The sequence below is a fragment of the Cucumis melo genome, chromosome 8, assembly GCF_025177605.1.
Source record: "Cucumis melo cultivar AY chromosome 8, USDA_Cmelo_AY_1.0, whole genome shotgun sequence".
Taxonomy (NCBI): domain Eukaryota; kingdom Viridiplantae; phylum Streptophyta; class Magnoliopsida; order Cucurbitales; family Cucurbitaceae; genus Cucumis; species Cucumis melo.
The window spans coordinates 4,746,566-4,770,550 of NC_066864.1; the positions used below are offsets into that span (position 1 = coordinate 4,746,566).

A 23,985-nucleotide genomic window follows, 5' to 3' on the forward strand; every position below is an offset into this window, starting at 1 on the left:
ATTGAATACACATTTTTTTTTTTGCATATAATTGCTTTCAATATTATTTTAAATACGTAAATAAGCTTTAAAAATACATTATTTAATAATGTTATTTAGGACTGTTGCAAAAGTATTCTAAAAATAGGCGCGGCAACATTTATAATTATATATACTAATCACCATATTTACTTTTCCATCGTCTAAAAATTTGTCATATATATTAATATTTTTTCCATAAATAATAATATAAAATAGAATTTTCTTAATTTACTGGTAACAAAATTTTAGAAACTTCTTCTTTTGTCAAACTTACTTTTTTTTGGTAGTAATCATGTCAAACAAGAAGTAAAATCAATTATTTCAATATTTTTATTTATTTATATATATATATATATTAAATATATACACTCAACTAATTTAAATTTGTATTTTCACTAACTATTTTCATCTAATTTAAAATGTAAATTACAAATTCAATTGTAGGATAAGGATTGGGTTACAAACTTATAACTTTTATTTTTATTTCGTTTCTAAATTATAAACTTCATTATATATTTTAAAGAAATATAGCTTATGTTTAATGAATGCATATTTAGACAAGAAAAGTGTGAGATAGACTTAATATTATATGTATATATTGATGTGAGAATTTTGTAACAATGTCATTCGGAAAGTAAGACGTTGTAAAATCCTACCCAATCAAGCCTACATAGGCTTTAAATGATAACAAGATTTGAGTGCGAATAGGTGGTAATAATTTAAGCAAAAGTTTCGAATTAAAACAAATACAAAAACAGCATAGGATTGCTCTCTCTCCTTTTAGTTTTTACGAAAACAAACAAAAAAAAAAAAGAAAAGAAAGTATTTGAAGGGAAGAGAAAGATAAGGTAAGTAAGTAATATTTAAAAATACAGATCCAATAATTAGGTAAGGCCCATAAAGTAGGTGGAAACGAAACAGAATAGGCCATAAGGGCATCGTCCCACTGCAAGAGCATATTGGTCAAGTGGATCTCACTTTTCTCTTTCATTAATATCTCTTTTTGACGCAACCCTCCATCAAGCTCTCATCCTAATATAACTTCTTTCTTTTCTCTCTTTAATTCCTTTCTCGGTTTCATCCTCCATTCCCCCAATATTAACATGGAGAGAGATCTCGGCTGCAGTCGACTTCCCTACCTCTCCGGCTGCGTTCCCGCTTCTCCGGCGGCATGCTTCCCGGTCCACGAAGGATCAGTAGGGTATACTCGCATCCACGGCGGCGCTGGAGGCAAAAGAAGCGCCTGGAGATGGCGGTATCTTCTTAGAAAGTGGGTGAAAGATAGCATGAGTATATATGGATCGAAATCTCTGTCTTTCCAATACGACGCCGTTAGCTATTCCCAGAATTTTGACGAGGGCAGCCGTTGTTACGACAGCTACAACCGAGAAAACGAGATAGGGATTTCGAGATGAACGGTTTAATTGATCCGATCCTCGTCGATGGCTGTAGATGGATTATGGTAGGAGTTTCTAAGTTGAATCACTGCAATTTTCTTTTGAGATTTTTTGTTTTTGTTTTTTCCAAAATTTTAGTCCGTTAATTTTGGATGTGTTTGAGATTTATGAATAAATGGATGGTGGGAGCGTGGAGATTAGAGAAATGTAGATCTACCAAGAAGATGAACATTCTTTCTTGTGTGTACAGTTTTTCAGATGACAGATGCCGCCCATTGATTGGCCGCCATTTTCATTTTTTTTTTCTCCTTTTCTCTTTTTGGCGGGTCCCACGAAGATAGCATATTGAGTGAGCTCAACAAAAGTGTAATTCTAAACATACTTTTTAAACTAAAATTGCTTCCTTCAACTAACCTTCCTCATTCATCCTTTTCTATATAGTAAATAATATTTAGATTTATTAGTGAATATTTCTTTATCAATGATAGATAGTACTATAAAGTGACAAAAAAAAAAAAAAAAAAAAAAACAAATCCATATTTATTAATGATATACATATTTTGTCGAAGATAATTTTTCTACCATCATTTAAGATTTATTCTAATTATTAATTTTTTAATATATTTTTCCTTATCTCTTTTTCTTTTGCATATATCAAATCAAGTGTATGTCTTGTCCAATACACCTATATACAAAGTCTGGTGTTTAGAAAATATATTGTACGTCTTGTTTTATTTATTTATGAGTATTTATCTATTGTATTGTAAGTCGAGTTGATGTTCAATAAAACACAAGATTAATTTGATTTAGAGTACAATAAATTACATAACAAATAGACACTCTAACAATGATAAAGGAAAGACACAGAAAGGAAAAAATTGATTGGAAAAGATATAGAAAATTAATAATTGAAACATACTCTAATTAACAAACAGAATATATATGGTTAAAATAAAATAAAGATCTTATCCAAATTAAACTGTGTTTAAGTTGACTTAGTGGGAGAAATGAAATTATATTAGGAGACCTTAATAATAACATGGTTGTCAAATTTTTTTACTTAATACTCATTAATGTATGAGAAAGAAATACCTATATTGAGTGATTATTAGGAGTCATGATGGTTTTTCAATAAATATCCAATGCACAATTATTATGAGACCGTCATTATCATGGCAACCCACTAATTAGTAAGTCCATGCCTTAATATTTACGATCTTTAATAATTATACCCACCTAATTATATCGTAGTAAATTAAATACTAATTACTAATTAATTAATTCTTCATCCACACAATTTCTAAACTAAAAATTATATATCTTAAATTTATCTTTAAAATATAAATATTTTTGTGCTCTGAATTTTATAATCTACGTGTCCTTTCAATGGTCTAAATTTAGTTTCCATAAACTTCCGATAAATCTTAAGAATCTCGGTCATGTTTGATAATTTATTTTACATCTTATCGTTTTCTGTAACTTTTTCTGGCAATATTTTGTTCTTTATGCGAAAATATTATTATCTATATCAATTTTTTGGGTAACCTATTGTTATAATCTTCGTTTTTACTTATTAATGTAATTTATTTAAAACAAAATTATTGATATGGAAAAGGATAAAAATGATCAATTATGTTTATAAAAATTGTTCTAATTATTAATGTGTGTTTTGTTTTAAAAAGGTAGATGTAAGCAAAGTCTATATTGTGGTATATCATACCACAACTGATCACAATATATTCCAGTTTCTAACATTAATCTTATCTAAACTCCAGATTCCTAAATTAGTTTAAGTAAATTATTTACTCAGAATAAAAGGAAAGCAGATCTTGCTTTTATTATTATTATTTTTCTTTTATTATTATTGCATTCTCACACTCACTTATGTTAAATAAATTGAGTGAGAACAAAATTTATATTTTTAAACACGCTTTTCTTTATTATTCATTTTAGTCGCATAACAAATATCGATTGGAAATCTTATTCTTAATTTTATTTGTAACAATTTTTAGTCAATAGGTTAGAAAGCATCTTGATATCCACGTAGAAAGTTGGAAAAGCTAAAGATAGAAAGGACTGAGATACACAAAAATTTGCAATTGATCTTGTAAAAATATACAAAATCAATACAATGTATATAAACAATGATTTCAAATCCAGAGGTTTTCCATACTCGAAAATCTCTTCCCTCTTTCACGGTTACCTACTGGGAGAGCTTTTAAATGACTTTAGTATGAAGAACTTCTCTGACAATACGTGAAATATCTTCCTCTTTAAAAGAGAGAAGAAAGTCTATCGAGAGACATTTATATGAATTATTGGTCCAGAGATCAAATGTGTTCAAATCTCTTGTTTCAGGTAAAGTAATTAAACTTAAAAAGAAGAGTATTATTGATAAATTTTATAAAAAGAAATACAAAAATAGTTTTTATATATTTTTTAATCCACAGGACGATAATGAGTTGAACTGATTTTTTCCTTATTCTTCTTCTTCTTTTTCCTTTGCAAGTGCCAAGAAATAAAAATAAAAACAGAAACAAAAACAATATCTTTAAAATATTAAATTTACAAGTCCCAAATAATTAAGAAAAAAGAATTAGATTGAGATGAGCTCCATTATTCCTTCAAAGAAACGACCACATCCAACATTAAGAATAAGTAATTTAGGGAAAAAGATACAAAAATATATATTAAAGTCTACGTTTTGAATATTTTTTCATTAATTTCGTTTATTAGGTTTTCATAATCTTACACTTTACCATTAAAAGAGTAAAATTGGAGGTTAATTTCTTGTTTAACCCGAGATTCAAATTATTACATTATTAAACTTCTGATTTATTTGGGTTGTCCGAGTGAAAGATTTTTGAACTTAATATTTTACACTTTCACTCCTGATTAAAAAAAGAAGGGAAGAGAATCTTTGCTTTGACTCGAATTTTAGGCTTCATATATATCAAGAAAAATTAGCAACCTGACAATAATGCATATAGAGAAAAGAAAACTGGAATTGTTGCCTTTTATTTCTCAAAAATTTAAAACACCAATCCTTTTACGTACACAGTAATACTTATAATTCATTTACCAAATTATCCGAAACTTTAATTAATGATTAATTCTGTACCCTTTTATATATATATATATATATATATATATATATATATAATACGTTCGTTTTGTAGGGCGTTGAAGTCAGTTGATTAAAATTAAGGTTGTTGCTCCGGCGGGCTGAGCTGAAGATGAATTGGCACACACAGGTCGTTCCCGGCAATAGGGGCGGCAGCGGCGGTGGCAGTGATGATACCATATGGAATTAAGGCATTTCCGGTGTTGGCCAAGTTCATCTCTGATCTTGAATTATGCCCATAAACCTGCAGAGATTATGAAGCTTTTTTCTTGTTTTCAAATTTGAATTATCATAATGATGTATGTATGGATGGATGTAATTGTTGTTAATGTTTTGAAATTTGAGAGTGGATACCTTTCTGTGTAATTCCATGTTTTCTTGACAATAAAGGCTTACTTTATTGCACAACTCTATATTTTCTTGGTGCATCAGAATTCCCTGAAAATTGTAAAATTTTAATCGATCTAGTTTTAAAGAAATTAACTACTTTACACAAATAAGTTTGTTTTAAAAATACTAAAGCTGTTTTTGGAATACTTGTTCGAATGTTAAGATAAAAAAATATGTCACTTTGGAGAGAAAATATTAAAATATTATTCAGCAATCTTAGAGTGAATTTAAATTATTTTCATCCAAATAATTTAAATAAAAATAAATTACCTTTCAAACTTTTGCAAGTTCTCAATTCAAATGATTCCTAAGTTAAATTTTATAATTCAGAGCAACATGCATTTGTGGTCTAAATTTGGTGTTGATATCTATTTGATCCATGAAGTTTCAAAAGTGACATTTTAATTTATGAAGTTAAAGAAATAGTTCTAAATAGTTTATACGTTAAAAGTTGAACATTACTTAACTAATAAAATAAACTAAAGTACATAAAAAAAAATACTAAAAATAAAATACAGAAATATAACCGGAGCCCAAGAAGAAATACAAAAGAAAATAAAAATAAGCAATAAAAATAATGAATATAAAATAATTAGAAATAATTATTATTTTAATGTTACGTCATTATTCAGTTAGTCGACTTTAATATAAGAACTATTTAGAACTATTTTTTAAACCTTGTTAAGTGTTGAAACCGGAGAAACCAAATAAACATCAACAAATGACATTTTGCATTAAAAGTTAGTATAAAATTGAGTGAAAATTAAAATATAAAATGGTTATGGGATGGAGAATCAATTCTCGAAGTTTTTTTTTACACAATCTCGGTTAAGATGAAAAAAAAATTTAGATATGTTTTTCTATTACCTTTCTGTTCAATTCTTTTATTTCTTCGTTTAATATTTGTTCCTGCATGCAACATACAAGTTACTAATTAATGTTAAATTGAGAAAAATTTGTACATACTGGTAGACAATTATTATCTATAAATGTCTATCAACATGATTTATGAAGGCCGGAGGGTAACTAACGCATACTCATAAGTACAAAAGTTCAAATTTGTTGTAGAAAAAAAATATATAATAAAACGTACTTTAGAAAGAATGTTTATTTTGAAAAATTATACCAATCTTGACGTTTCCTTTTCTTTGGAGTGCTCTTTACTTCAACCTATAAAAAGTGTGTATATATATATATATATATATTCCACTTTCCTCAAAACATTTCGAGCATTTCCATTGGAATTGTTTGTCATTTTCTAACCTTTTAGCTGTGCTTAATATTTACTTGATAATTTCTAATATTAATAATAATAACATTAAAGAGATTAGTAAGAATATAATAATTTACCATATATTAAAAAAATTATAAATATTAATAAAATCTATTAGAATCTATCGATGATAGATATAAATCATAACTAACCTTTTTAATTCGAATGCTTTGTAAGCTAAACTCCAATTGATTCTCAAGATTGTTTAGATCTTTGATTGATAAACCATACAGTTGCTCCCCCATTAACTTTCTGCATATTTAATACTATAAGGCAACAACAATTTCTAAGGAAAAGAAGTCATTTAAAAAATGGAAGGAAAAAGAAGAGAAATAAAAAATGAAAACACAGGTATATAACAAACCCAGTGTCAGATTTATTAAAAATTAACATCTGTGTTTGTAGGAATTAATTCATGATCTGTTTTTACTATATGTTGTAAGTAGTCTTCTTTTTCTATTTATAACAAATTTTCATATATTTTTTGGTAATTGAAAAATCTTAGAAAAATTAAAAAAAAAAGAAGAAGGTGTAGTTATACCTATTGTTCTCCTGCAAGTTATGTAGTTGCTGCCTTAATGTTGTTACCTCCTTCTGCCATAACTATCAATGTAAAAAGAACAACCCAACACACATCTTTCACATTAAATAACAAATAAAATTATATATGTGTTTAATTATTTAAGTCTTTTCGTTTTGAGAATCTCAATTTTTTGTGTCAGAGCAGAGAGATCAATATTCTAGTCCAGGTCTCTTCAAATTTACAGACATGCTACATTGACCAACATTGAAAATTTAAAAGTCTTATGTATTCTGATTAAGCATACGATATTCAATTTGATATCTAATATATCAGATATTATATACCACATTTTAAAGCTTACCATTCTATTAGATACAACAAAATTCAAATACCTTTAAGACATTCTTAAGTTTAGAGATCCTTTTACTACTCGAAAAGTTCTAGGGTCTAAATTTTGCAATTTAACCAACTAATCATAAGGGTGATTACATTATTAAAACAATCGACAAACAAATTGTAGGGATAAGATAAATTATTCGAATCGGTTGCTACAATAATGAAGCTAATAAACGTATGAGATAAAAAGTGAAATGTACTTTAAACGAGGATGTAAATATAAGGGAAATCCAAAATTTCAAAACTTCACATCCAATCATTATGAAAAATTAGATACATTATGTATCAACTTCATTGAATAACATTTTAGAGATAACTCACGGAGTTACAATATTATGTTAAAAAGATTAATTATAGTGTTTATATGAATGTAATTCATATTAATGTGAAACTACTTTTGAATTTTCTATACATACATACATTTTCCCCATATGGTGTATATCCGTCAAATTAGACCCAAAGACAAGTTTTTGTAAATCATGAAAGAGTCATCTCAATACATACTTATTTCTACTAGAAAATCCACCCAAAAAAACATCACTAAATGTCGCAAGCAAAAAATGTAGAACTCAACAATATGAAACTATATGCACATATAAATTTGGACAAAGAGATCAAGAGAAATTGAAAGAAAAAAGAAAAGCTCCTTTCACGGAGGATAAATATTATCTATACCTTCACATCTGAAATTGGATTCAACAGTAGTTCATCTTCCTCCTTCCTTCTGTTATATTTCTCAATTATTGAATGCATGCTGATCACCAAAAACAAATCATATAACTCTAAATCTCACCCCAAACAAATCAAAGAAAATAATTTCATAGTATAGCTAGAGATTTCTTCCTAATAAAAGCAGCTTTAAAACCTATTTCATCATAACCATTCCCCTTTTGAGTTCTAAATCCAAAAAAAAAAAACTAAGATTATCAACTAACTAACAAGTCAAACAAAATTTCAGAAAACTCGATCCATTAATACATATATCTGATCTAAAAACGAGCTAAGAGAGAGAAATCACAAACCTAGAGCTTGCAAATTCGTAGTGTTTGCCAGAACTAGAAAAAATAATGAGACCAACTTCAGCATCACAGAGAATAGAGAGTTCTTTAGCCTTTTTAATAAGTCCCTTTCTTCTCTTTGAGAAAGTTACTTGTCTACTTGCTGAATTATCAATCCTTCTTATCACAATCTTCCCTCTACCCATATCTTCTTCAAATTAGGGTTTCTTCAATTGATGATTTATTTCACCTTCTCCAACCCCTGTGAACAAATCTCACAATGATTACTAATTAAACAAACAAAAAAGCCCCAATTAGAAATAAATAAAGCAAGGTTGTGACTTACTAATTATTTTGAAGAACAAAAATTAGTGGTAGCTTCCTTCTTCTCTCCAATTGGGTTTTTTGTTTCTCCTACGAGAAGATTTTATGGTAGCCGAAAACAAATTTTTTAGGCTTAGGCCAAAATGAGGAATCTGAGCACTGTTTAAAGGGGATTCAGTTGGGATGGGGGGATTTATTAAATTATACTAAACTGCTGTACGAATTGTTTGTACTTTATATATATACATATATAAAATACACAATACATTAATACTATTCTATTTATATTTTTTAAGGTCAATCACTTTTCTTTTGACCTCTTTTTACAAAAATGGAATGGGTTTTTATAAATATTAGAGATTGAATATATAGTTTAGAAAGAAGAAGAAGAAAAAGAAGTTTAGAATTAAAGAAATGGGAGAAAAATATAAACTAATTAAATCATGATTTGTTTTACTAGCTAGCACAAACTTTTGAATTGATGACTAACTAAAGTGACATTTCTATAATTTTTGAAAGATTGATTATGTTATTGGCTATTGTTTTCTGAAATGCTTTATAATCTATCAATTAAGTATCCATGATGATGCATCATTTTTAAATTAGAATAAATAAATAAAGTACTTTTATTTTAAAGGGCATAACTGAAGGGTTACTTCACTTGTGCACAAAACACTAGTTCATGATTTGATTGTTCTTATGAAGAAATTTAAATAATAGAGGTTTTAAAATCCTAAATATATTGTGCCCATGTTGTTGGAATATGATACCTCTTGTGGCCATTTGCAATTTGGTTTATATTTGGTGCCATTTGCATTTTATTTAATTATTTTGATTTCTTCCACTAATTAAAGATTATTAGTGGCATAGAGCTGTTGGAGTACTGCTTAAACATATATACCCATTCCACGAGAGAGAAGAACTTTTTGTTTGGATTTGTTTTGCAACCTTAAATAGTGGAAGTTGAAACTAAGTTAAGTTTATATATATTATTAGTTTGAGGTGATCAGAAAATTAGTGAGCAAAAGAAAATGGCATTGGAGGCAAAGTCTGGATGGAGTGGGATTGTCAGAGACAACATGTTTTGATCAGTTTGGTTTTTGGAACTTGAAACAATTTGGCAAAAAATTGGTTTGGTTTTTGAAACTTTAAAGTTTCCAAATAAGGAATATTGTTTAATTAAAAGAGTATATCAAAAGAATTTGAGAATATCTAAGTCCTTACTCCACTTGTTCTATTTGGTACTTGGAATATTACCAAAAATTGAACCCTTTTTTGAAACTTGCAAGCTACCATTTTAGGAAAATTTAAGAAATATCATTACATCTTAATCTCTATTGTTTGTATATTTACTTAAAACTCAAATTTCCCACTTGCAATCCACCTCTTTTAGTAATATGGAGGTCTCTTTTACTATTGATTTGTCTTCCAATGATATTTGTGTTTTAACTATACGAAGGATTGAGCTATTAAAAATTGAGTTATTTGGTAATATTACCGTAAGATTTAAAAACAATCTTTCTATGATATTTTTTTGGGTTAAATAGTGCACCTTCGGAGTCTTTTTGCGAAAGGTTAAAAATGTCATTATATAAGTAAGTTTCTATCCTATAATCATTTGGTTTTCTTTTTTGTTGTTTTATTATGAAGTCTATTTCCTTGAAATTTTTTTATCGAGTAAAAGGGTTGAATTATGAGCCGATTTTTAGAAACAAAAACTATTTTTCAAGATATTTTCCACCATTTTTTTTAACAAAAAAATTGATGAATCAAATGGAAACTTTGACTTTTAATACTTGAAAATGTTTATAAAAAATATATAACTAAATAAGAAATTAAAAAAAAAATGAAAGAAGGGTTAGTAGAACTAATTTTCAAAAAATAATTAGACTGAAAATTGTAGTTTTATGGATCAAATAAATTAAACTTCCAAATTGAATTAAATATACTAAAAAAGCATCGGTTAAATTTAACATGAATGAATTAATTAAAGATATAGTTTCTATATGGTTTTGGAGTACATAATAATAATAATAATAATAATAATAATAATAATAATAATAATAATAATAATAATAATAATAATAATAATAATAATAATAATAATAATAATAATAATAATAAAGATAGTAGTGTTTGGGAGGGGTGAATAGATAGAATCAATATATATATATATATAATGATGAAAGGTCCTGGTGACTTGTCTTAAATCTCGAATTTCTACTGGTCGAGGCCACGTGAAGTTGATATGGTTGTACCAATAAGATTCGATAATGTGGCTGAAAGTTCCAATGAAACCCCCCCCCCCCCCCTGGATTAAGGACACACCTAAATTCAAAACATTACATATATATTATTTTCCTTTTCATTTAAATTACTCTCAACTTGTTGCTTATGTTAACGAGCTTAGACAGGTGTCAATCATCAACAAATCATATACCATCGAAACCCAAGAAAAATTAAATAATAAAAACTTAGTTGTGGATTTTTGTGTCCAAATAAAATTGAAATTGCATGCTTAAAAGAGTGGAGAATAGTTTTTCTTTTTTGATGTGCACATGATATACTCTTCCCTTTATGATAGCCCTCATAGGGTTTAGCCATCCAAGAGAAATTAAGATCGTATTGTATTATTTTATTTCATTTTATTTGTTCTTTGGGAGTGGAAGATAAATCTTGGAATGTCGCTTTTGATGCTAAAACCCCACATGCTATCTTCTTCAATTACATTTTTCATATGCCTTATTGGTCTTTGTGTAATATCATCTATCTATCTATATATGTATATTTATCTCTTTAATTTTTAGAGCTTATCCTATATATATCTATGTTACATTTTGTGTTTATTATTATTTGCGGTAATAAATTCACTATTGGTCTAATAATTTGAAATATATTTCTAGGATTTCAAAGGAAAAAAGAAAAATCAAATACATAACTTTTGAGATAAGGTATTGGATGATTGAATTAACATGTAATCAAAGTATTTTTGTTTGGAAGACTGTCCTCTAAACTTTATATTTTAATTGTACTTGTTTTTGTGTATCTAGAGGCTAGAGCACCTCTCTTAGTGGCCTTGTACATCGACATTGTAATTTTTTCATTTCTTTGTTTGAGTGCATCATTTTTATCTAGAATGTAATGGACGTGCTAAAAATGTATTAGCTCTAGTTGAAATATGGTGGTACATGTGCACCTTTAATTTGATCCATCTGTTTTTGAGTTGTTAAAAGAAATTATGGTATTAAGTTACTTTGTTAGTTGTGTGTATTAAATAGATAATTTAGAAAAATCAAATTGCGGTGAGAAGCTAATATATAACATATACATGCAACTTTATCAACCATCTTGAGACCTAAGACAAGCCAACGTACATGTGGCCATATTTGATAGTCATTTTGATAATGTGGTCGACCATTGAACATGAACTTAACAATGAGACCAACCCCAAAGATGTATGTATGTGTTTAAATAAAATAATAAATCAAGATGTATAATTTAACTAATCTAATTAATAAAATGCCATAATTTTAATAATAATTAAGTCCAAAGGTTTATAGCATATAGTATATAGGCCATAACGTTTCATTCAAAATGGGTAAAAGGGCTTCGACGCTGAGGCCCAATTATATTAAGCTACCACAATAAGGTTGGGGCAATTTGAGAACAACTACCTTAGGATGCAAAATGGGATTTTGTTTTCTTTACATAATGTTATTTTAAAAAGAAATGTCAAAAAATAGGATAAAAAAATATATGGTTAAAAATAGGGTAATGAAATCATAGACTTTCAGAGAATGAAATATTAGAAATGAAATGTTTCTTTCCTAATACACGACAAAACACACTAAATCTTAAAAACTTATTTTTGTTTTCTAAAATTTGATTAATATTTCAACTTTTTTATTTAACAGTTGATATGTTATCCTTCTAAGAATAAGGGGAAAATTAATTTAATTTTAAAAATGTAAACACAAAAAACAAATAAACAAAATACTTATCGAAACAACGATGGGTTACATTAATTACAATTAAAAAATATATAACATGCTAAATCCACATGAATTAAAACAGATTATCTTATATAATTTAGCTTTAATTCCTTTAATTTTAGATTATGGAGTCAACTGAAAATAATTGTTGAGATAATAGATTTTATGATAATTTAATTAGGTTAAATATTTGAAAGATTTGAAATTTATGATGTAAAAGGAGGGATTTGGATTTATGACATTGATGTGAATATTATATATAAACACAAACATACACAATGAGTTTAGGGAAACGAAGAACAATAAAGTAAATAAATTTTCGTTTCTTCATCTTTAGACGACTGATCACCGGTGGTCGGGTGCCTCCACGTCGTCGTCCACCGCCGGAAGTTCCCACACTTTGCCCTATTTTGGTTTTGGGTAACATTTTTGTGGGTTCATTGGACTTTTTTTTTTTTTTTTTTTATGAAATTTGGCAAGTGATTTAGAAGATATATAAAAGGTATGCTACTGATCTGTTTTATTTGAAGTACATATTTACAATCTTTCTCAATAATGTACTAACCTTTCATTTGATTCATTGGGGTAATTTTAATTTTTTCAAAATTTTTAATTAATTTTCGATCAAAAGTAGTATAAGTCGGATATAAAAATGAAAATGAAAACAAAAAATTGTATAAAGTCAAAATTCTAGAAACTAGTTTAATCTAAAGAAAACATAGCTAAATTAGCTTGCAATATATATTATAACATTTAACAAAATTGCATTGAATGATCCACCTCACACTCTTCTCATTCTAATGAGTCAACCCTGGAAATTTCAACCCACACATAAGTTTGAGAGCTTAAGGTGTTGTTTATGCTTTAATCGGACTGGTTCAACTTTATAATCTAACTCTTGGGTTGAACAACTCATTAGATTAAATTTTCGATGAATAATAATCATTAGTTATTAAGGACGGTTGTAATAAATAAAACAATTAAATTCAAAGATACAGCATACCGCAAAATCGGTTAAAATATATAAATGATAAATCATAAACTTTCTCATAGTCCACGAACTCTTTTATATTTTCAATTCTTAAAAAATATTGTCATACTCTTGGTTATTATCACTTAAAATTGTGATTACCATTTATATAATATAATTAGAAAACCAATATATTAAATTCCATCCAGATACAAGTTCAAATCTCTATCACATGCATTATTAAAATTTGAAATTTTGCTTCCTTGACTAATCCTGGTTGATTAAGAGATAATCCCAAACTTAAAATTAGTTAGATTAGACTTTGATGAAACTGTTAATAGTAATATAAGATTAGGAATTTTAGGAGGAACCGCCAGAATACTTTTCTTAGTATTTCTTGGTCAAGAAAACAAAAGGGAAAGTCTAGTCCATTACGGGCAAAGCTTAGAGTTAGGTTTGCCAAATGCCCAGTCTTTTAAAAGTCAAAGAAATTAAAAAAAACATTGACCTAAATCATATTATTATCAAGTTATGCCTCAACTAGTTTTTGTAACAAATTTGTGTATGTGTGTGGTGTGAACAAACGTAAAATACTCATATTCTTCAAAATAATCTTTTGTAGTTTTCGCATTTGGAGGCATATATATTACAATTAATTAATTTCCAAAGTGGGTTTTCACCTAATTGTTATCTTCATCCCCTACCAAATGAACATAATTCCTAGGATTATCACATAATTAATTGAAATTATCATTCGATAAAATAAATTTATCAAATCTAATATTCATATATACGTAGTTAAGCCTCGCAAGATAACAACGAATTAATGTGTCAAAAAGGTATTTTTCATACATATGTTTGATTGAAAGTTGAAGAGGTTCATTGGTTAGGGTTGAAGGAAAAGAGAAATTCAAAAGAGTTTTCATGAAAGGAAATTAGCAAAGCAATTATCTTTTGGTTTTAGAGAGGGAAATTTAGAAGTTCACCTAATTAATTAAATTTCCCATTTAATACTATAAAATAAAATGTCTCTCTCCAACATGCATGCCACCACAGCAACTGCCTCTCCCAATTTGTCAAATATTGGTATAACACCCACAAACCACTTTCAAATTTATATATTTACCAAAATTAAATAAACTATAAATATTATAATAAATTACTATTCGAATTATATTTTAATTTGTTTTCAAATATAGCAAAAAAGAAATAGACTAATATATACGAATAAAGTAAAATGTGTTAGCAGGCCTAAAAATAAATAGGGAGTATCTAAGGAAATAAAAATATTTTCTTTTCTAAATTAGAAGAATTTAAATATACATTAGTATTCCACATTCCCTCTTCCTAAAGTTATAAAAACCCAACTCTGCTGCCTATTTGAAAGAGAGAGCTTTGTTTGTTTCTTTTTTCTCTTTCTCTCGATTACAAAAGACATCTGCTTGTTTTGCAAATATTCTATTTTATTTCCTTCAAATATAGGTAACCTCATTACTAATACTATTATTGGTTTATTATTTAATCCATGCAAAATTAATTAATTACAGCCTTTTTATTCCTCGTATTATATATGTTTATTATATTGAATTAATTAACCTTTTTAAGGAGAGATGGTTTAATTTTGGCAATTAATGTTTTGAAGTCGCTGTGTTATATTGGAACGACGTTGAAGTATTATTATTCATTGAAACCCCCTTCAACGATGGAGATCAAGAATGCCAAAATAAGAACAACACAACACAAAAAGCTTCGTCGCTTCTCAACAATGGCTGCTCTCCTTTTCTTATTCTTCGGTTTAGCTCTTGCCATGGCCGTACCGGTACCACAACAACAAGATTTTTCCCAACAGTTAGTTCTTCTTCTTCTTCTTCTTCTTCTTCTTCTTCTTCTTCATTGCGTTGTTGTTCAACCTTTTACTTTTCAAATACAATTAAGATTAATGCTTTTTTTTTTACGTTGAAAAAATTGACTGGACATTTTTTTTTTAATTGTTGCCCGATGAATGGGTTAATGGTTTGATTTTGATTTTGATTTTTTTGTTGGAAGAATTTTGGTGGAGAACAACAATAAAACAATGTTGTCACGCGACGTAACGTTGGAATTGCAGAATCATGGTCAGGTGAAAATTCTACTAACGTTAATCCTCCTCTCTACGTTTGTTTATTTTATGCTAAAAAACATATTTTACAATTAAACTTTTTTTTTTTTTTTGGCATAACAATTCAGTTTAATTCAATATAAATTTTTTTTAAGGATTTGGTATTGGTTTTCCATTATTGAAAAAAGTTACCCAACTTAACATAACGATTATATTTTAGCAATTTTTTTTTTGGAAGTTTTTAAATTTTGATTACGATATATCTTGAAAATAAAATAAAACCATATGATCCGCCCTTACAAATCTGGAATCTTGTTGAATATAATTTTGATATTGCAAAAAAACAATGCTTTCAAATATTTAAGGCATGTCTGGATTATGTGTATTTATTTATTTACTAAGATGGGAAAATTCTATTCTTTTTTTTTTATTATTTTTTTTTTTATTTTCAGGTAATAATTGACAATGGCATAGTTCGAGTCACTTTTTCTCGTCCTGATGGCAATGTTATTGCTTTAAAATACAAGGGTATTGACAACCTCCTTGAAATTCACAACGTCCACTATAACAGAGGGTAAAATCTCTAAATCTTTTCTTTTATATATAGAAATCATTGTAAAAAAAGAAAAAAAGAAAAAAAGAAAAAAACTTATGCAAAAGATTATTAATTACATGTTCATAAAAATTTGGTTTAATGTTATTACTGTTGACGTGGTGTGTAGGTATTGGGACGTGGTTTGGAACCGCCCTAATAAAGCTAGTGCCACTGACAGGTAACTACTGATTTGTGTTATTTTAACTGACCAAGTTTAATTATTTCATGCAAATCTAACAACCCCTTCTTTAATTTTACAAATAAATTGACTTTATAAAGATGTATTTACAGGGTAAGAGCGACGAATTTCAAAGTAATTACCGCCAACAATGACCAAGTAGAGCTTTCATTCACCAAAACATGGGACCCTTCCGACGCTTCTTCGCTCCCTTTGAACATAGACAAAAGGTTGCTCCTTCTCTCCCTAATTATTTTCTAATTATGCATGTATGTGTTTTGTGTGTTTCCATATATAAATATGATTTATATATTTCAAATGCATGACAACTTTTAAAGTTTTAAGTCGAAAATATATTTCAGGTATATTGTGCGACGTGGCGATTCTGGGTTCTATTCATATGGTATATTTGAACGCCTCAATGGATGGCCTCAAATTGACGTTGATCAAATTAGAATTGCCTACAAACTCCTAGGGGACAAGTTAGTGTTATTTTTTAATCTTTTAATTATTTCCCCTAGCTTTGTCAATCAAAAAAATAAACGTAAATTCATTTATTTGATTTTTGGTACTGTAATCAACGGTCAGATTTCATTACATGGCGGTATCGGACGATAGACAGAGGATGATGCCAACTGCAGAGGACCGTCTTGCTGGGAAGCCTTTGGATTATCCGGAGGCGGTTCTATTAACCCGACCCGCCGATCCCAGCTTTCAAGGAGAGGTATGGAGAAAAAGAAAATACATACATACATATACATATATATAAGAATAATGTGTGTGTTTTGTAATTGGGGTGTGACGGACGGTGTGTGGTGCAGGTGGACGATAAGTACCAATACTCATTAGAAAATATGGAGAACAGGGTTCATGGATGGGAGTCGAGTGACCCACACGTGGGATTCTGGATGATCACGCCCAGTGATGAGTTCCGTACGGCTGGCCCCGTCAAGCAAGATCTCACTTCCCACGTCGGCCCCATAACTCTTTCTGTAAGCCCAACACCTTTCTTTACTTTTTTTTTTTTTTTTTTTTTTTTTTTGTGCTTTTCATGATATTTGTTTTAATCTAAACCATATTTTTCTACACATATGAAAGATGTTTGTGAGTACGCATTATGCGGGTAAAGACGTTTCCATGAGATTTCGAGAGGGAGAAGCTTGGAAGAAGGTATTCGGACCGGTTTTTACTTATTTAAACTCGGACCCAACCGGAAATGATAATCCCGGTTCACTCTGGGAGGATGCTAAAAACCAGGTATTCTTTTTAACTTTTTTTAGAAAAGAAATAAAAGTGTCATTTGGAGCTATTTATTTATTTGTAAAATGAGAATACTTTTGAAATCAGATGACGATTGAAACAAGTAGATGGCCATACAACTTCGTTGAATCCAGAGAATTTCCATCGTCAGACCAAAGAGGAAGCTTGAGAGGTCAATTATTAGTCCGAGATAGGTTTGTTCCGTTGCTTTCATTTGTCTTTGTGCATAATAAGAATAAAAACATTTCTTACACATGTCCTGAAACTGACGTCGTTTACTTCTTTGACAGATACGCCAAGTACCCACAGATGTGGGCGGATTCCGCTTATGTGGGCCTTGCTGCTCCTGGGGAACTGGGGTCTTGGCAAAGAGAAAGCAAGGTAGCTCTATGACAAATAAATGCAGCTTAAAATGCACTTTTTAAGTATTGTTCTTCTTAGATGGTTATATAGAACAGTTGATATTGTCCTCATTCTCATTTATAGGGATACCAATTTTGGACACGAGCGGATGAACATGGATACTTCTCTATTGATAACATAAGATCGGGAACTTACAATTTATATGCTTGGGTACCTGGTGTCCTTGGTGATTACAAGTATGACAAGGAAATCACCATCACACCAAGAAGTTCCACAAATCTAAATTTGTTGGTCTTTGACCCTCCAAGACAAGGCCCAACTTTGTGGGAGATCGGCATCCCAGATCGGAAGGCGGCTGAGTTCTATATACCAAGTCCTCGACCTACCCTCATGAATCGCTTTTACAATGATTCCAAGATCCACATCCATGACGATAATTTTCGACAATACGGTCTTTGGGAACGTTATGCCGAATTGTATCCACATCAAGATCTTGTGTACAATGTCGACACCGACGATTACCATCGTAACTGGTTCTTCGCTCATGTCACTAGAGCTACGAATTCTGGCATCTATGAGGCAACAACGTGGCAAATTGTGTTTCATCTTCAAAGGCCTAAAAAGATCGGTAACTATATGCTTCGATTAGCCTTGGCCTCCTCAACTGAGGCTGTGATCGATATCCGATTCAACAACCCGTCAACCAAACGACCTCATTTCACAACCGGGTATTGGTCATCAGGAAAAGATAACGCCATTGCCAGACATGGAATTCATGGGCTTTATTGGTTATTCAACTTCAAGGTTCCAAGCCAATATTTGGTAGAAGGTGAAAACGTAATCTATCTAACCCAAAGAAGACATACAGGAGCATTTCAAGGAGTAATGTACGACTATATACGATTCGAAGACGTAGAGTGATACCAAATACGAATAGGATTATTACTAGTAGAGCCAATTTTTTCGTTTATATTCATTTATTATTATCATTATTATTTTTGTAAGATAGGAGTAGGAAAATCTTGTAATTCGAGATAGTTTTTCAACATTTTCTTTTGTTAGCCAATTTCTCGGCTATATACCTTGTTGTTACCAATACCCAATTATTTATTAGTAATGAAGCATACAATTTCATATTACTATAACCCAATTACCAAAACATGACTTCCATGGAGAAAAAGAAAAAGAACACAGGTAAATGGTCTGCTGGTACAATATCAGAAAGTTGACAAGCTCAATCAAATGTGTTTTTTTTTTCTTTTAACTGCTAGACTTCAATGAGTTAGCAATGTCGATGACGAATCGATACTTGACATCCTGTTTCAGCATCCGTTCCATTGCCTTATTGACGTCGTCCATCGGAATCAACTCAATATCTGCAGTAATGTTGTGTTTGGCAGCAAAATCAATCATCTCTTGTGTTTCCTTCATCCCTCCAATGCAACTACCGGCCATTGTTTTTCTACCTGTAAATTGCAAGAGCAGAAAATATAATTAATGTGAAATAAAATCAAAATTTCCCCTTCCACAAAGAATTTTATGTTATGATTGATATATTACCCCCAATAAGAGCAAAGGCAGGGATCTCCAGTGGCTTCTCTGGTGCACCAACCAAAACCAATTTTCCATGTGTTTTAACAAGCGACAGCAGAGGAAGAAGGGGATGGGTAGCAGAGACTGTATCTATGATACCGTCCAAAGTCCCCCTAGCAGCCTGAGTCAACAAATATCAATATCGTATCATTATACTTGTACTTTCATACATAAAAACACAACAAAACCAATACCAAATTCAAATCACTATAATTCATAAATCTCACCTGCATTTGCTCTTGATCACGGCTGACCAAGAATGAATCAGCCCCAAGACGTTCAGTAGCCTCCTGCTTCTTGTTAGGCGAGGTACTAATCACAGTAACCTTAGCGCCGAAGGCCTTAGCAAATTTGACGGCGACATGGCCGAGCCCACCAAGACCAACCACACCAATTTTCATTCCAGGCTTATCAAGTCCAAAATATCTCAAAGGGCTGTAAACTGTGATACCAGCACAAAGCAGGGGAGCCCCGGCTTGCAGAGGGATGCTGTCGGGAATGCGAACAATGAAATGCTCATTGGCAACCATACAGTCGGAGTAGCCTCCGTAGGTTATGGAGCCGTCAGAGTCCTTGCTGGAGTAGGTGAGGATCATTTTGGGGCAATAGTTCTCAAGGTCGTTGGAACAGTTATCACAGGAGCGGCAGGATCCAACCATACATCCTACGCCAACTTTATCTCCGACCTTGAAATTCTTTACTTTGCTTCCAACCTCGGTTACCTCACCCACGATTTCATGACTACAAATTCAAACAACAACAACAAGAACCATACTTGAACTAAGAACATGATCATGAAAATTCACGAGTGCCGGGAATTGATTCAAAAATGGAGGGAAGAAGAAAAGATAGAGAGGACGCACCCAGGAACAATGGGGTAAATAGTATTGCCCCATTCATTCTTCACCATGTGAAGATCAGAATGACAAATTCCACAGTAAAGAACTTTAAAAGCTACATCATTTTCCCCTGTTTCTCTGCATACCATATTCATCGGTTCAACCACTCAGTACAAATAACCAATTAAAGTTGTTTCCTCCACAATTATTAGAGAGCAAGTGATCCATTATTTTTGTGCATCCCACCCAATATATTTTTTTAAAATTTATTAAAAGTAAAAATAACTTTTTTTAGTAAGATGGAAGATGGGCCAAAAAAAAATGATATCAATTACCATTGAACTCAGCCAAATAAATAATAAACTTACTAAATGCCAACAATTAAGACAACTTTGGTCCCATTAAAATTTAGTACCTATAATTTTAAAAAAATAAATTTGTCTTATAATTATAAAAATTAGAATATAATTACTATTATATATAAAATCTTCCTAAATAGTCACACAAACACAAATAATCTGTATGTGAGCATAGCTCAGCATCTAGATATATATACCAAGAAAATTAATGATAGTAATTAATATTTTTAAAATTAAACATTACGATTGATCCAAATGAAGGGTTTGTTTAAGTATTAATTGATAACTACAATATATTTTAAGAAAAATCGATAACTACGATATTTACTCTTAAAAGATTATCGACGACTCCAAAATCTTTAATAAATATCATTTAAAATATATCAATAAATCGCAATATGAACATCAATCCTAATAGGAAGACCAGATTTAATAACAGATAAAAGAAAAGTGTTTATTTTTTTCAAAAATAATAAACTAAATATGAGTTTAGATGATTAATATAAATTTTTAGAATTCCTACGTCTACACATTTTTGTTGATACATCTAAAGAAAATAGAGATCTCATCACCCATGATATTCTCAAGCATATCGTAAATTTGAATCCCATTGAATATTCTACATAAAACAAGAACAAGAACAAGAAGAAAGAACCCCAACCCAATACCATCATTCTGTTCTTTTTTTGTTCTTTTTTTTTTAAATAACAATAGGAATCAAAAGAAAAGGCACATGCAACCATTTCTCCAGAACGCACTACATATTTCTAGTGTAAAGAAAAGAAGAAATAAATCCGTGTATTAATATTTCCATTGATGATCTGCAGTTGTTCACAAAACGAAGAAAGAAAAATAAGAGAACCTTCGGGAGAAATGAAAGGGAGAAAGAATGCCGGAGGTATCGGATGCAGCCCATCCGAAAGCCTTCTTAGGGTGCTGTTCCGCCGGCGATTTCCCCATCGTAACAAGATTTGAAAATGTGAAACGAAGAAGGATAAGGAGAAGAAGTAATTTCCTTTGGTTGGAGTTGCTGATTTGAAGGCCAGTGAATGGTGTGGGGAGGTTGGGAGTGTCCTGTCTTGGTTATTAATAGCACCAATAGAAGAGAAGGCACCGTTTTTCATGGGCTGGGCCAAACCGGGTCAGGGTCCACCTGACATACTGCATGACCTCAGCCCCAAAATAAATCGGCCCCACTTTTCGGCCGGTTTGAATTTAGTTTAGGTTTCCGCGGCTTCTCCTCCACTTCACGAGAATCTTCCAACCTTTTCCTTCCACTGTACAAAATGGATGCCATTTTTCTTTTACGATCTGTGAAGTACATGAACATCCCAAAACTCTACCTTTTACTTTTGTTGAGAGATTACCAACTACATGTAACAATCATAACTTATATTTAAGGGAATGACGTGATAATGACGGTACGTAAGATGTAGGGATCTAATTAGAACGTCATTTATGTGTATTTCGTCATCTTTTCCAAGCTTAATACCAACACTTCTATACATTGAGTACGTTCTACGATTCGATTGAAAATGCCAAAATAAATATTGTTCAGTTAACGTATAACATATATTAGCAGTGATGATAAGAGTTGACGGGTAGGCATCGCAAGTTTTTCGATGAATAATATTAAGGAGAAACAGGCCTTAAATATGGGTGGTTGGAGGGGTTTTTGAATAGGTATCCATTTATTGTTGTGTTTAGTAGCTGGGTAGTTGGATTTAATTTCTATGCCATTCCACCAGGTTTTTTCACCTACTAATTAATGTGTCAAAAGTTATGGGGACTAAAATTTGGCTTGGACTTATGTGTGTTGGAAAAATATAATTCTAGCCTGATCTATTAAATTTGTAGTATCTATGTTCACTAATATGATTAGATATAAAATATATAATCAAATTAAACATTACCCAATTGATGTAAATATGTCATAAATTCTAAATATTTTATAAAAATAAAAGTCAATTTTTAGATGATCTCACGTGATAAAGAAATTTTTTTAAATTTTTATTTTAGTACGAACAGGGCTGTTACTACTTATTCTTTAGAGTGTGTATATATAAATATAAATTAACTTTTTTTTTTTTTTTTTTTTTTGTCTTCTATTTGATGTTTTAAAATTAATTTTATAAACATTACTGGTATCTATTAGTTTATTGATGAAAAATTTGGCGAAAAAACTCACCCAACCTTCACATATCAAGTGAATTTGTATTTGGAGAAACAAAGTTATTGACACAAGCTTATAGAGGGTAAGATGAACTATTTGTAAAGCTTAATTTTTGAAATTAAAAACTAAAGTCAAATAGTTAAATGGGAAAACACAAAACACTCTCATTCTGTGTTAGATTGTATATTTCAAATTTGAGAAGTCTTAAAAGTTATAATATAATGTAATATAATAAATGTACGTGGGAGATCGATTTTAGCACAAATTTGTTTTTATCATATTTTAAATTACTCAAAATAAAAGAGGGGCAAAGAAATGGTTTCCCTTCCCCTTCTTTATCATTATTAATTTTCAAAACAATCCATATTTTTCTTAATAGTTATCAGTTGTGAAAGGTTGAAAAACATAACAGTGTGTACAAAGTAGGAGTGAACCCACAAGTTTGGTATATAATTAGCCAAGCGCCGCTTGGTAATGGGTTGGTGATGCTCGAGTCCAACAAAGAACAATCTCGAAAGTCCTACTTTGAAATTTTTGTATTTGTCTCGGTGACTTTATTTGTTTCTATTATCTTTGTGAATACGAACACCGGGGATTTTGCTTTCTTCAATGAAAAAGGAATTCTCTTGCGGTTGATCTTAAAAAGTGGAATTTGTCAACCTGTGTTCAATGAACTCAACATAATGGTGTAAACTTGCAATTGGACATAAAAATGAATAACACGTTCTATTGGAAATAAAACCAAAAGTAGTCTCCCAGGTCTCTTTTTCCTAAACAGTTTGACATTTGTATATGATGTGATGTATCTTTGAGTTTTGCTATCCCTTTGATATCTGTTTATCCTGGTGTCGTCTTTACGATGCAGCTTTTTTTGTCTTATTCTTTGACATATAGAGGGAGTTTTATTTTATTATTTTACTTTTTTATGAAGTGTTTGGCCACAAATTTGGCATATTCAAGAGAGGGAATAATTGTTTTCATTTATCAAGACAAAATGAATATGTATAATTCTGTTGGGAGGAAAAGAAAAGTCAAATTACAACTTTTATACTAAATTTGTGAATAATTGATCTCATCGAATTTATATTAGATTTGATCAAATTAAAAGTGTATCTTATA

The 23,985-nt window shown here is 30.1% G+C and overlaps 3 protein-coding genes across 4 annotated transcripts; 1 reads left to right on the forward strand and 2 right to left on the reverse strand.

Moving 5' to 3' along the window:
- Positions 1 to 4,415: 4,415 nt before the first annotated feature.
- Positions 4,416 to 8,566, reverse strand: LOC103484916 (MADS-box transcription factor 23). Its single transcript, XM_008442290.3, has 8 exons — positions 8,469 to 8,566; positions 8,147 to 8,384; positions 7,800 to 7,878; positions 6,747 to 6,808; positions 6,358 to 6,457; positions 5,800 to 5,841; positions 4,897 to 4,980; positions 4,416 to 4,786 (listed from the first exon to the last, which is right to left on the reverse strand). The coding sequence occupies exons 2-8, from the start codon at positions 8,326 to 8,328 to the stop codon at positions 4,622 to 4,624; spliced, it is 714 nt and encodes a 237-aa protein (XP_008440512.2). The 5' UTR covers positions 8,329 to 8,384; positions 8,469 to 8,566; the 3' UTR covers positions 4,416 to 4,621.
- A 6,222-nt stretch (positions 8,567 to 14,788) lies between these two features.
- LOC103484918 (rhamnogalacturonate lyase B) lies at positions 14,789 to 18,859 on the forward strand. Its single transcript, XM_008442295.2, has 13 exons — positions 14,789 to 14,890; positions 15,051 to 15,256; positions 15,455 to 15,527; positions 15,959 to 16,080; positions 16,229 to 16,279; positions 16,393 to 16,509; positions 16,642 to 16,761; positions 16,868 to 17,003; positions 17,101 to 17,271; positions 17,378 to 17,536; positions 17,627 to 17,733; positions 17,830 to 17,920; positions 18,026 to 18,859. The coding sequence occupies exons 2-13, from the start codon at positions 15,111 to 15,113 to the stop codon at positions 18,821 to 18,823; spliced, it is 2,091 nt and encodes a 696-aa protein (XP_008440517.2). The 5' UTR covers positions 14,789 to 14,890; positions 15,051 to 15,110; the 3' UTR covers positions 18,824 to 18,859.
- A 126-nt stretch (positions 18,860 to 18,985) lies between these two features.
- LOC103484917 (8-hydroxygeraniol dehydrogenase-like) lies at positions 18,986 to 21,782 on the reverse strand. 2 transcript variants are annotated; one of them, XM_008442294.3, is made up of 5 exons: positions 21,556 to 21,782; positions 20,359 to 20,472; positions 19,723 to 20,236; positions 19,463 to 19,616; positions 18,986 to 19,368 (listed from the first exon to the last, which is right to left on the reverse strand). In XM_008442294.3, the coding sequence occupies exons 1-5, from the start codon at positions 21,651 to 21,653 to the stop codon at positions 19,163 to 19,165; spliced, it is 1,086 nt and encodes a 361-aa protein (XP_008440516.1). In that variant the 5' UTR covers positions 21,654 to 21,782; the 3' UTR covers positions 18,986 to 19,162. The 2 variants fall into 2 exon arrangements, with proteins under 2 accessions (XP_008440516.1, XP_050944774.1); XM_051088817.1 differs by having other exon boundaries at positions 18,986 to 19,364; positions 21,556 to 21,771.
- Between the last annotated feature and the right edge of the window lie 2,203 nt (positions 21,783 to 23,985).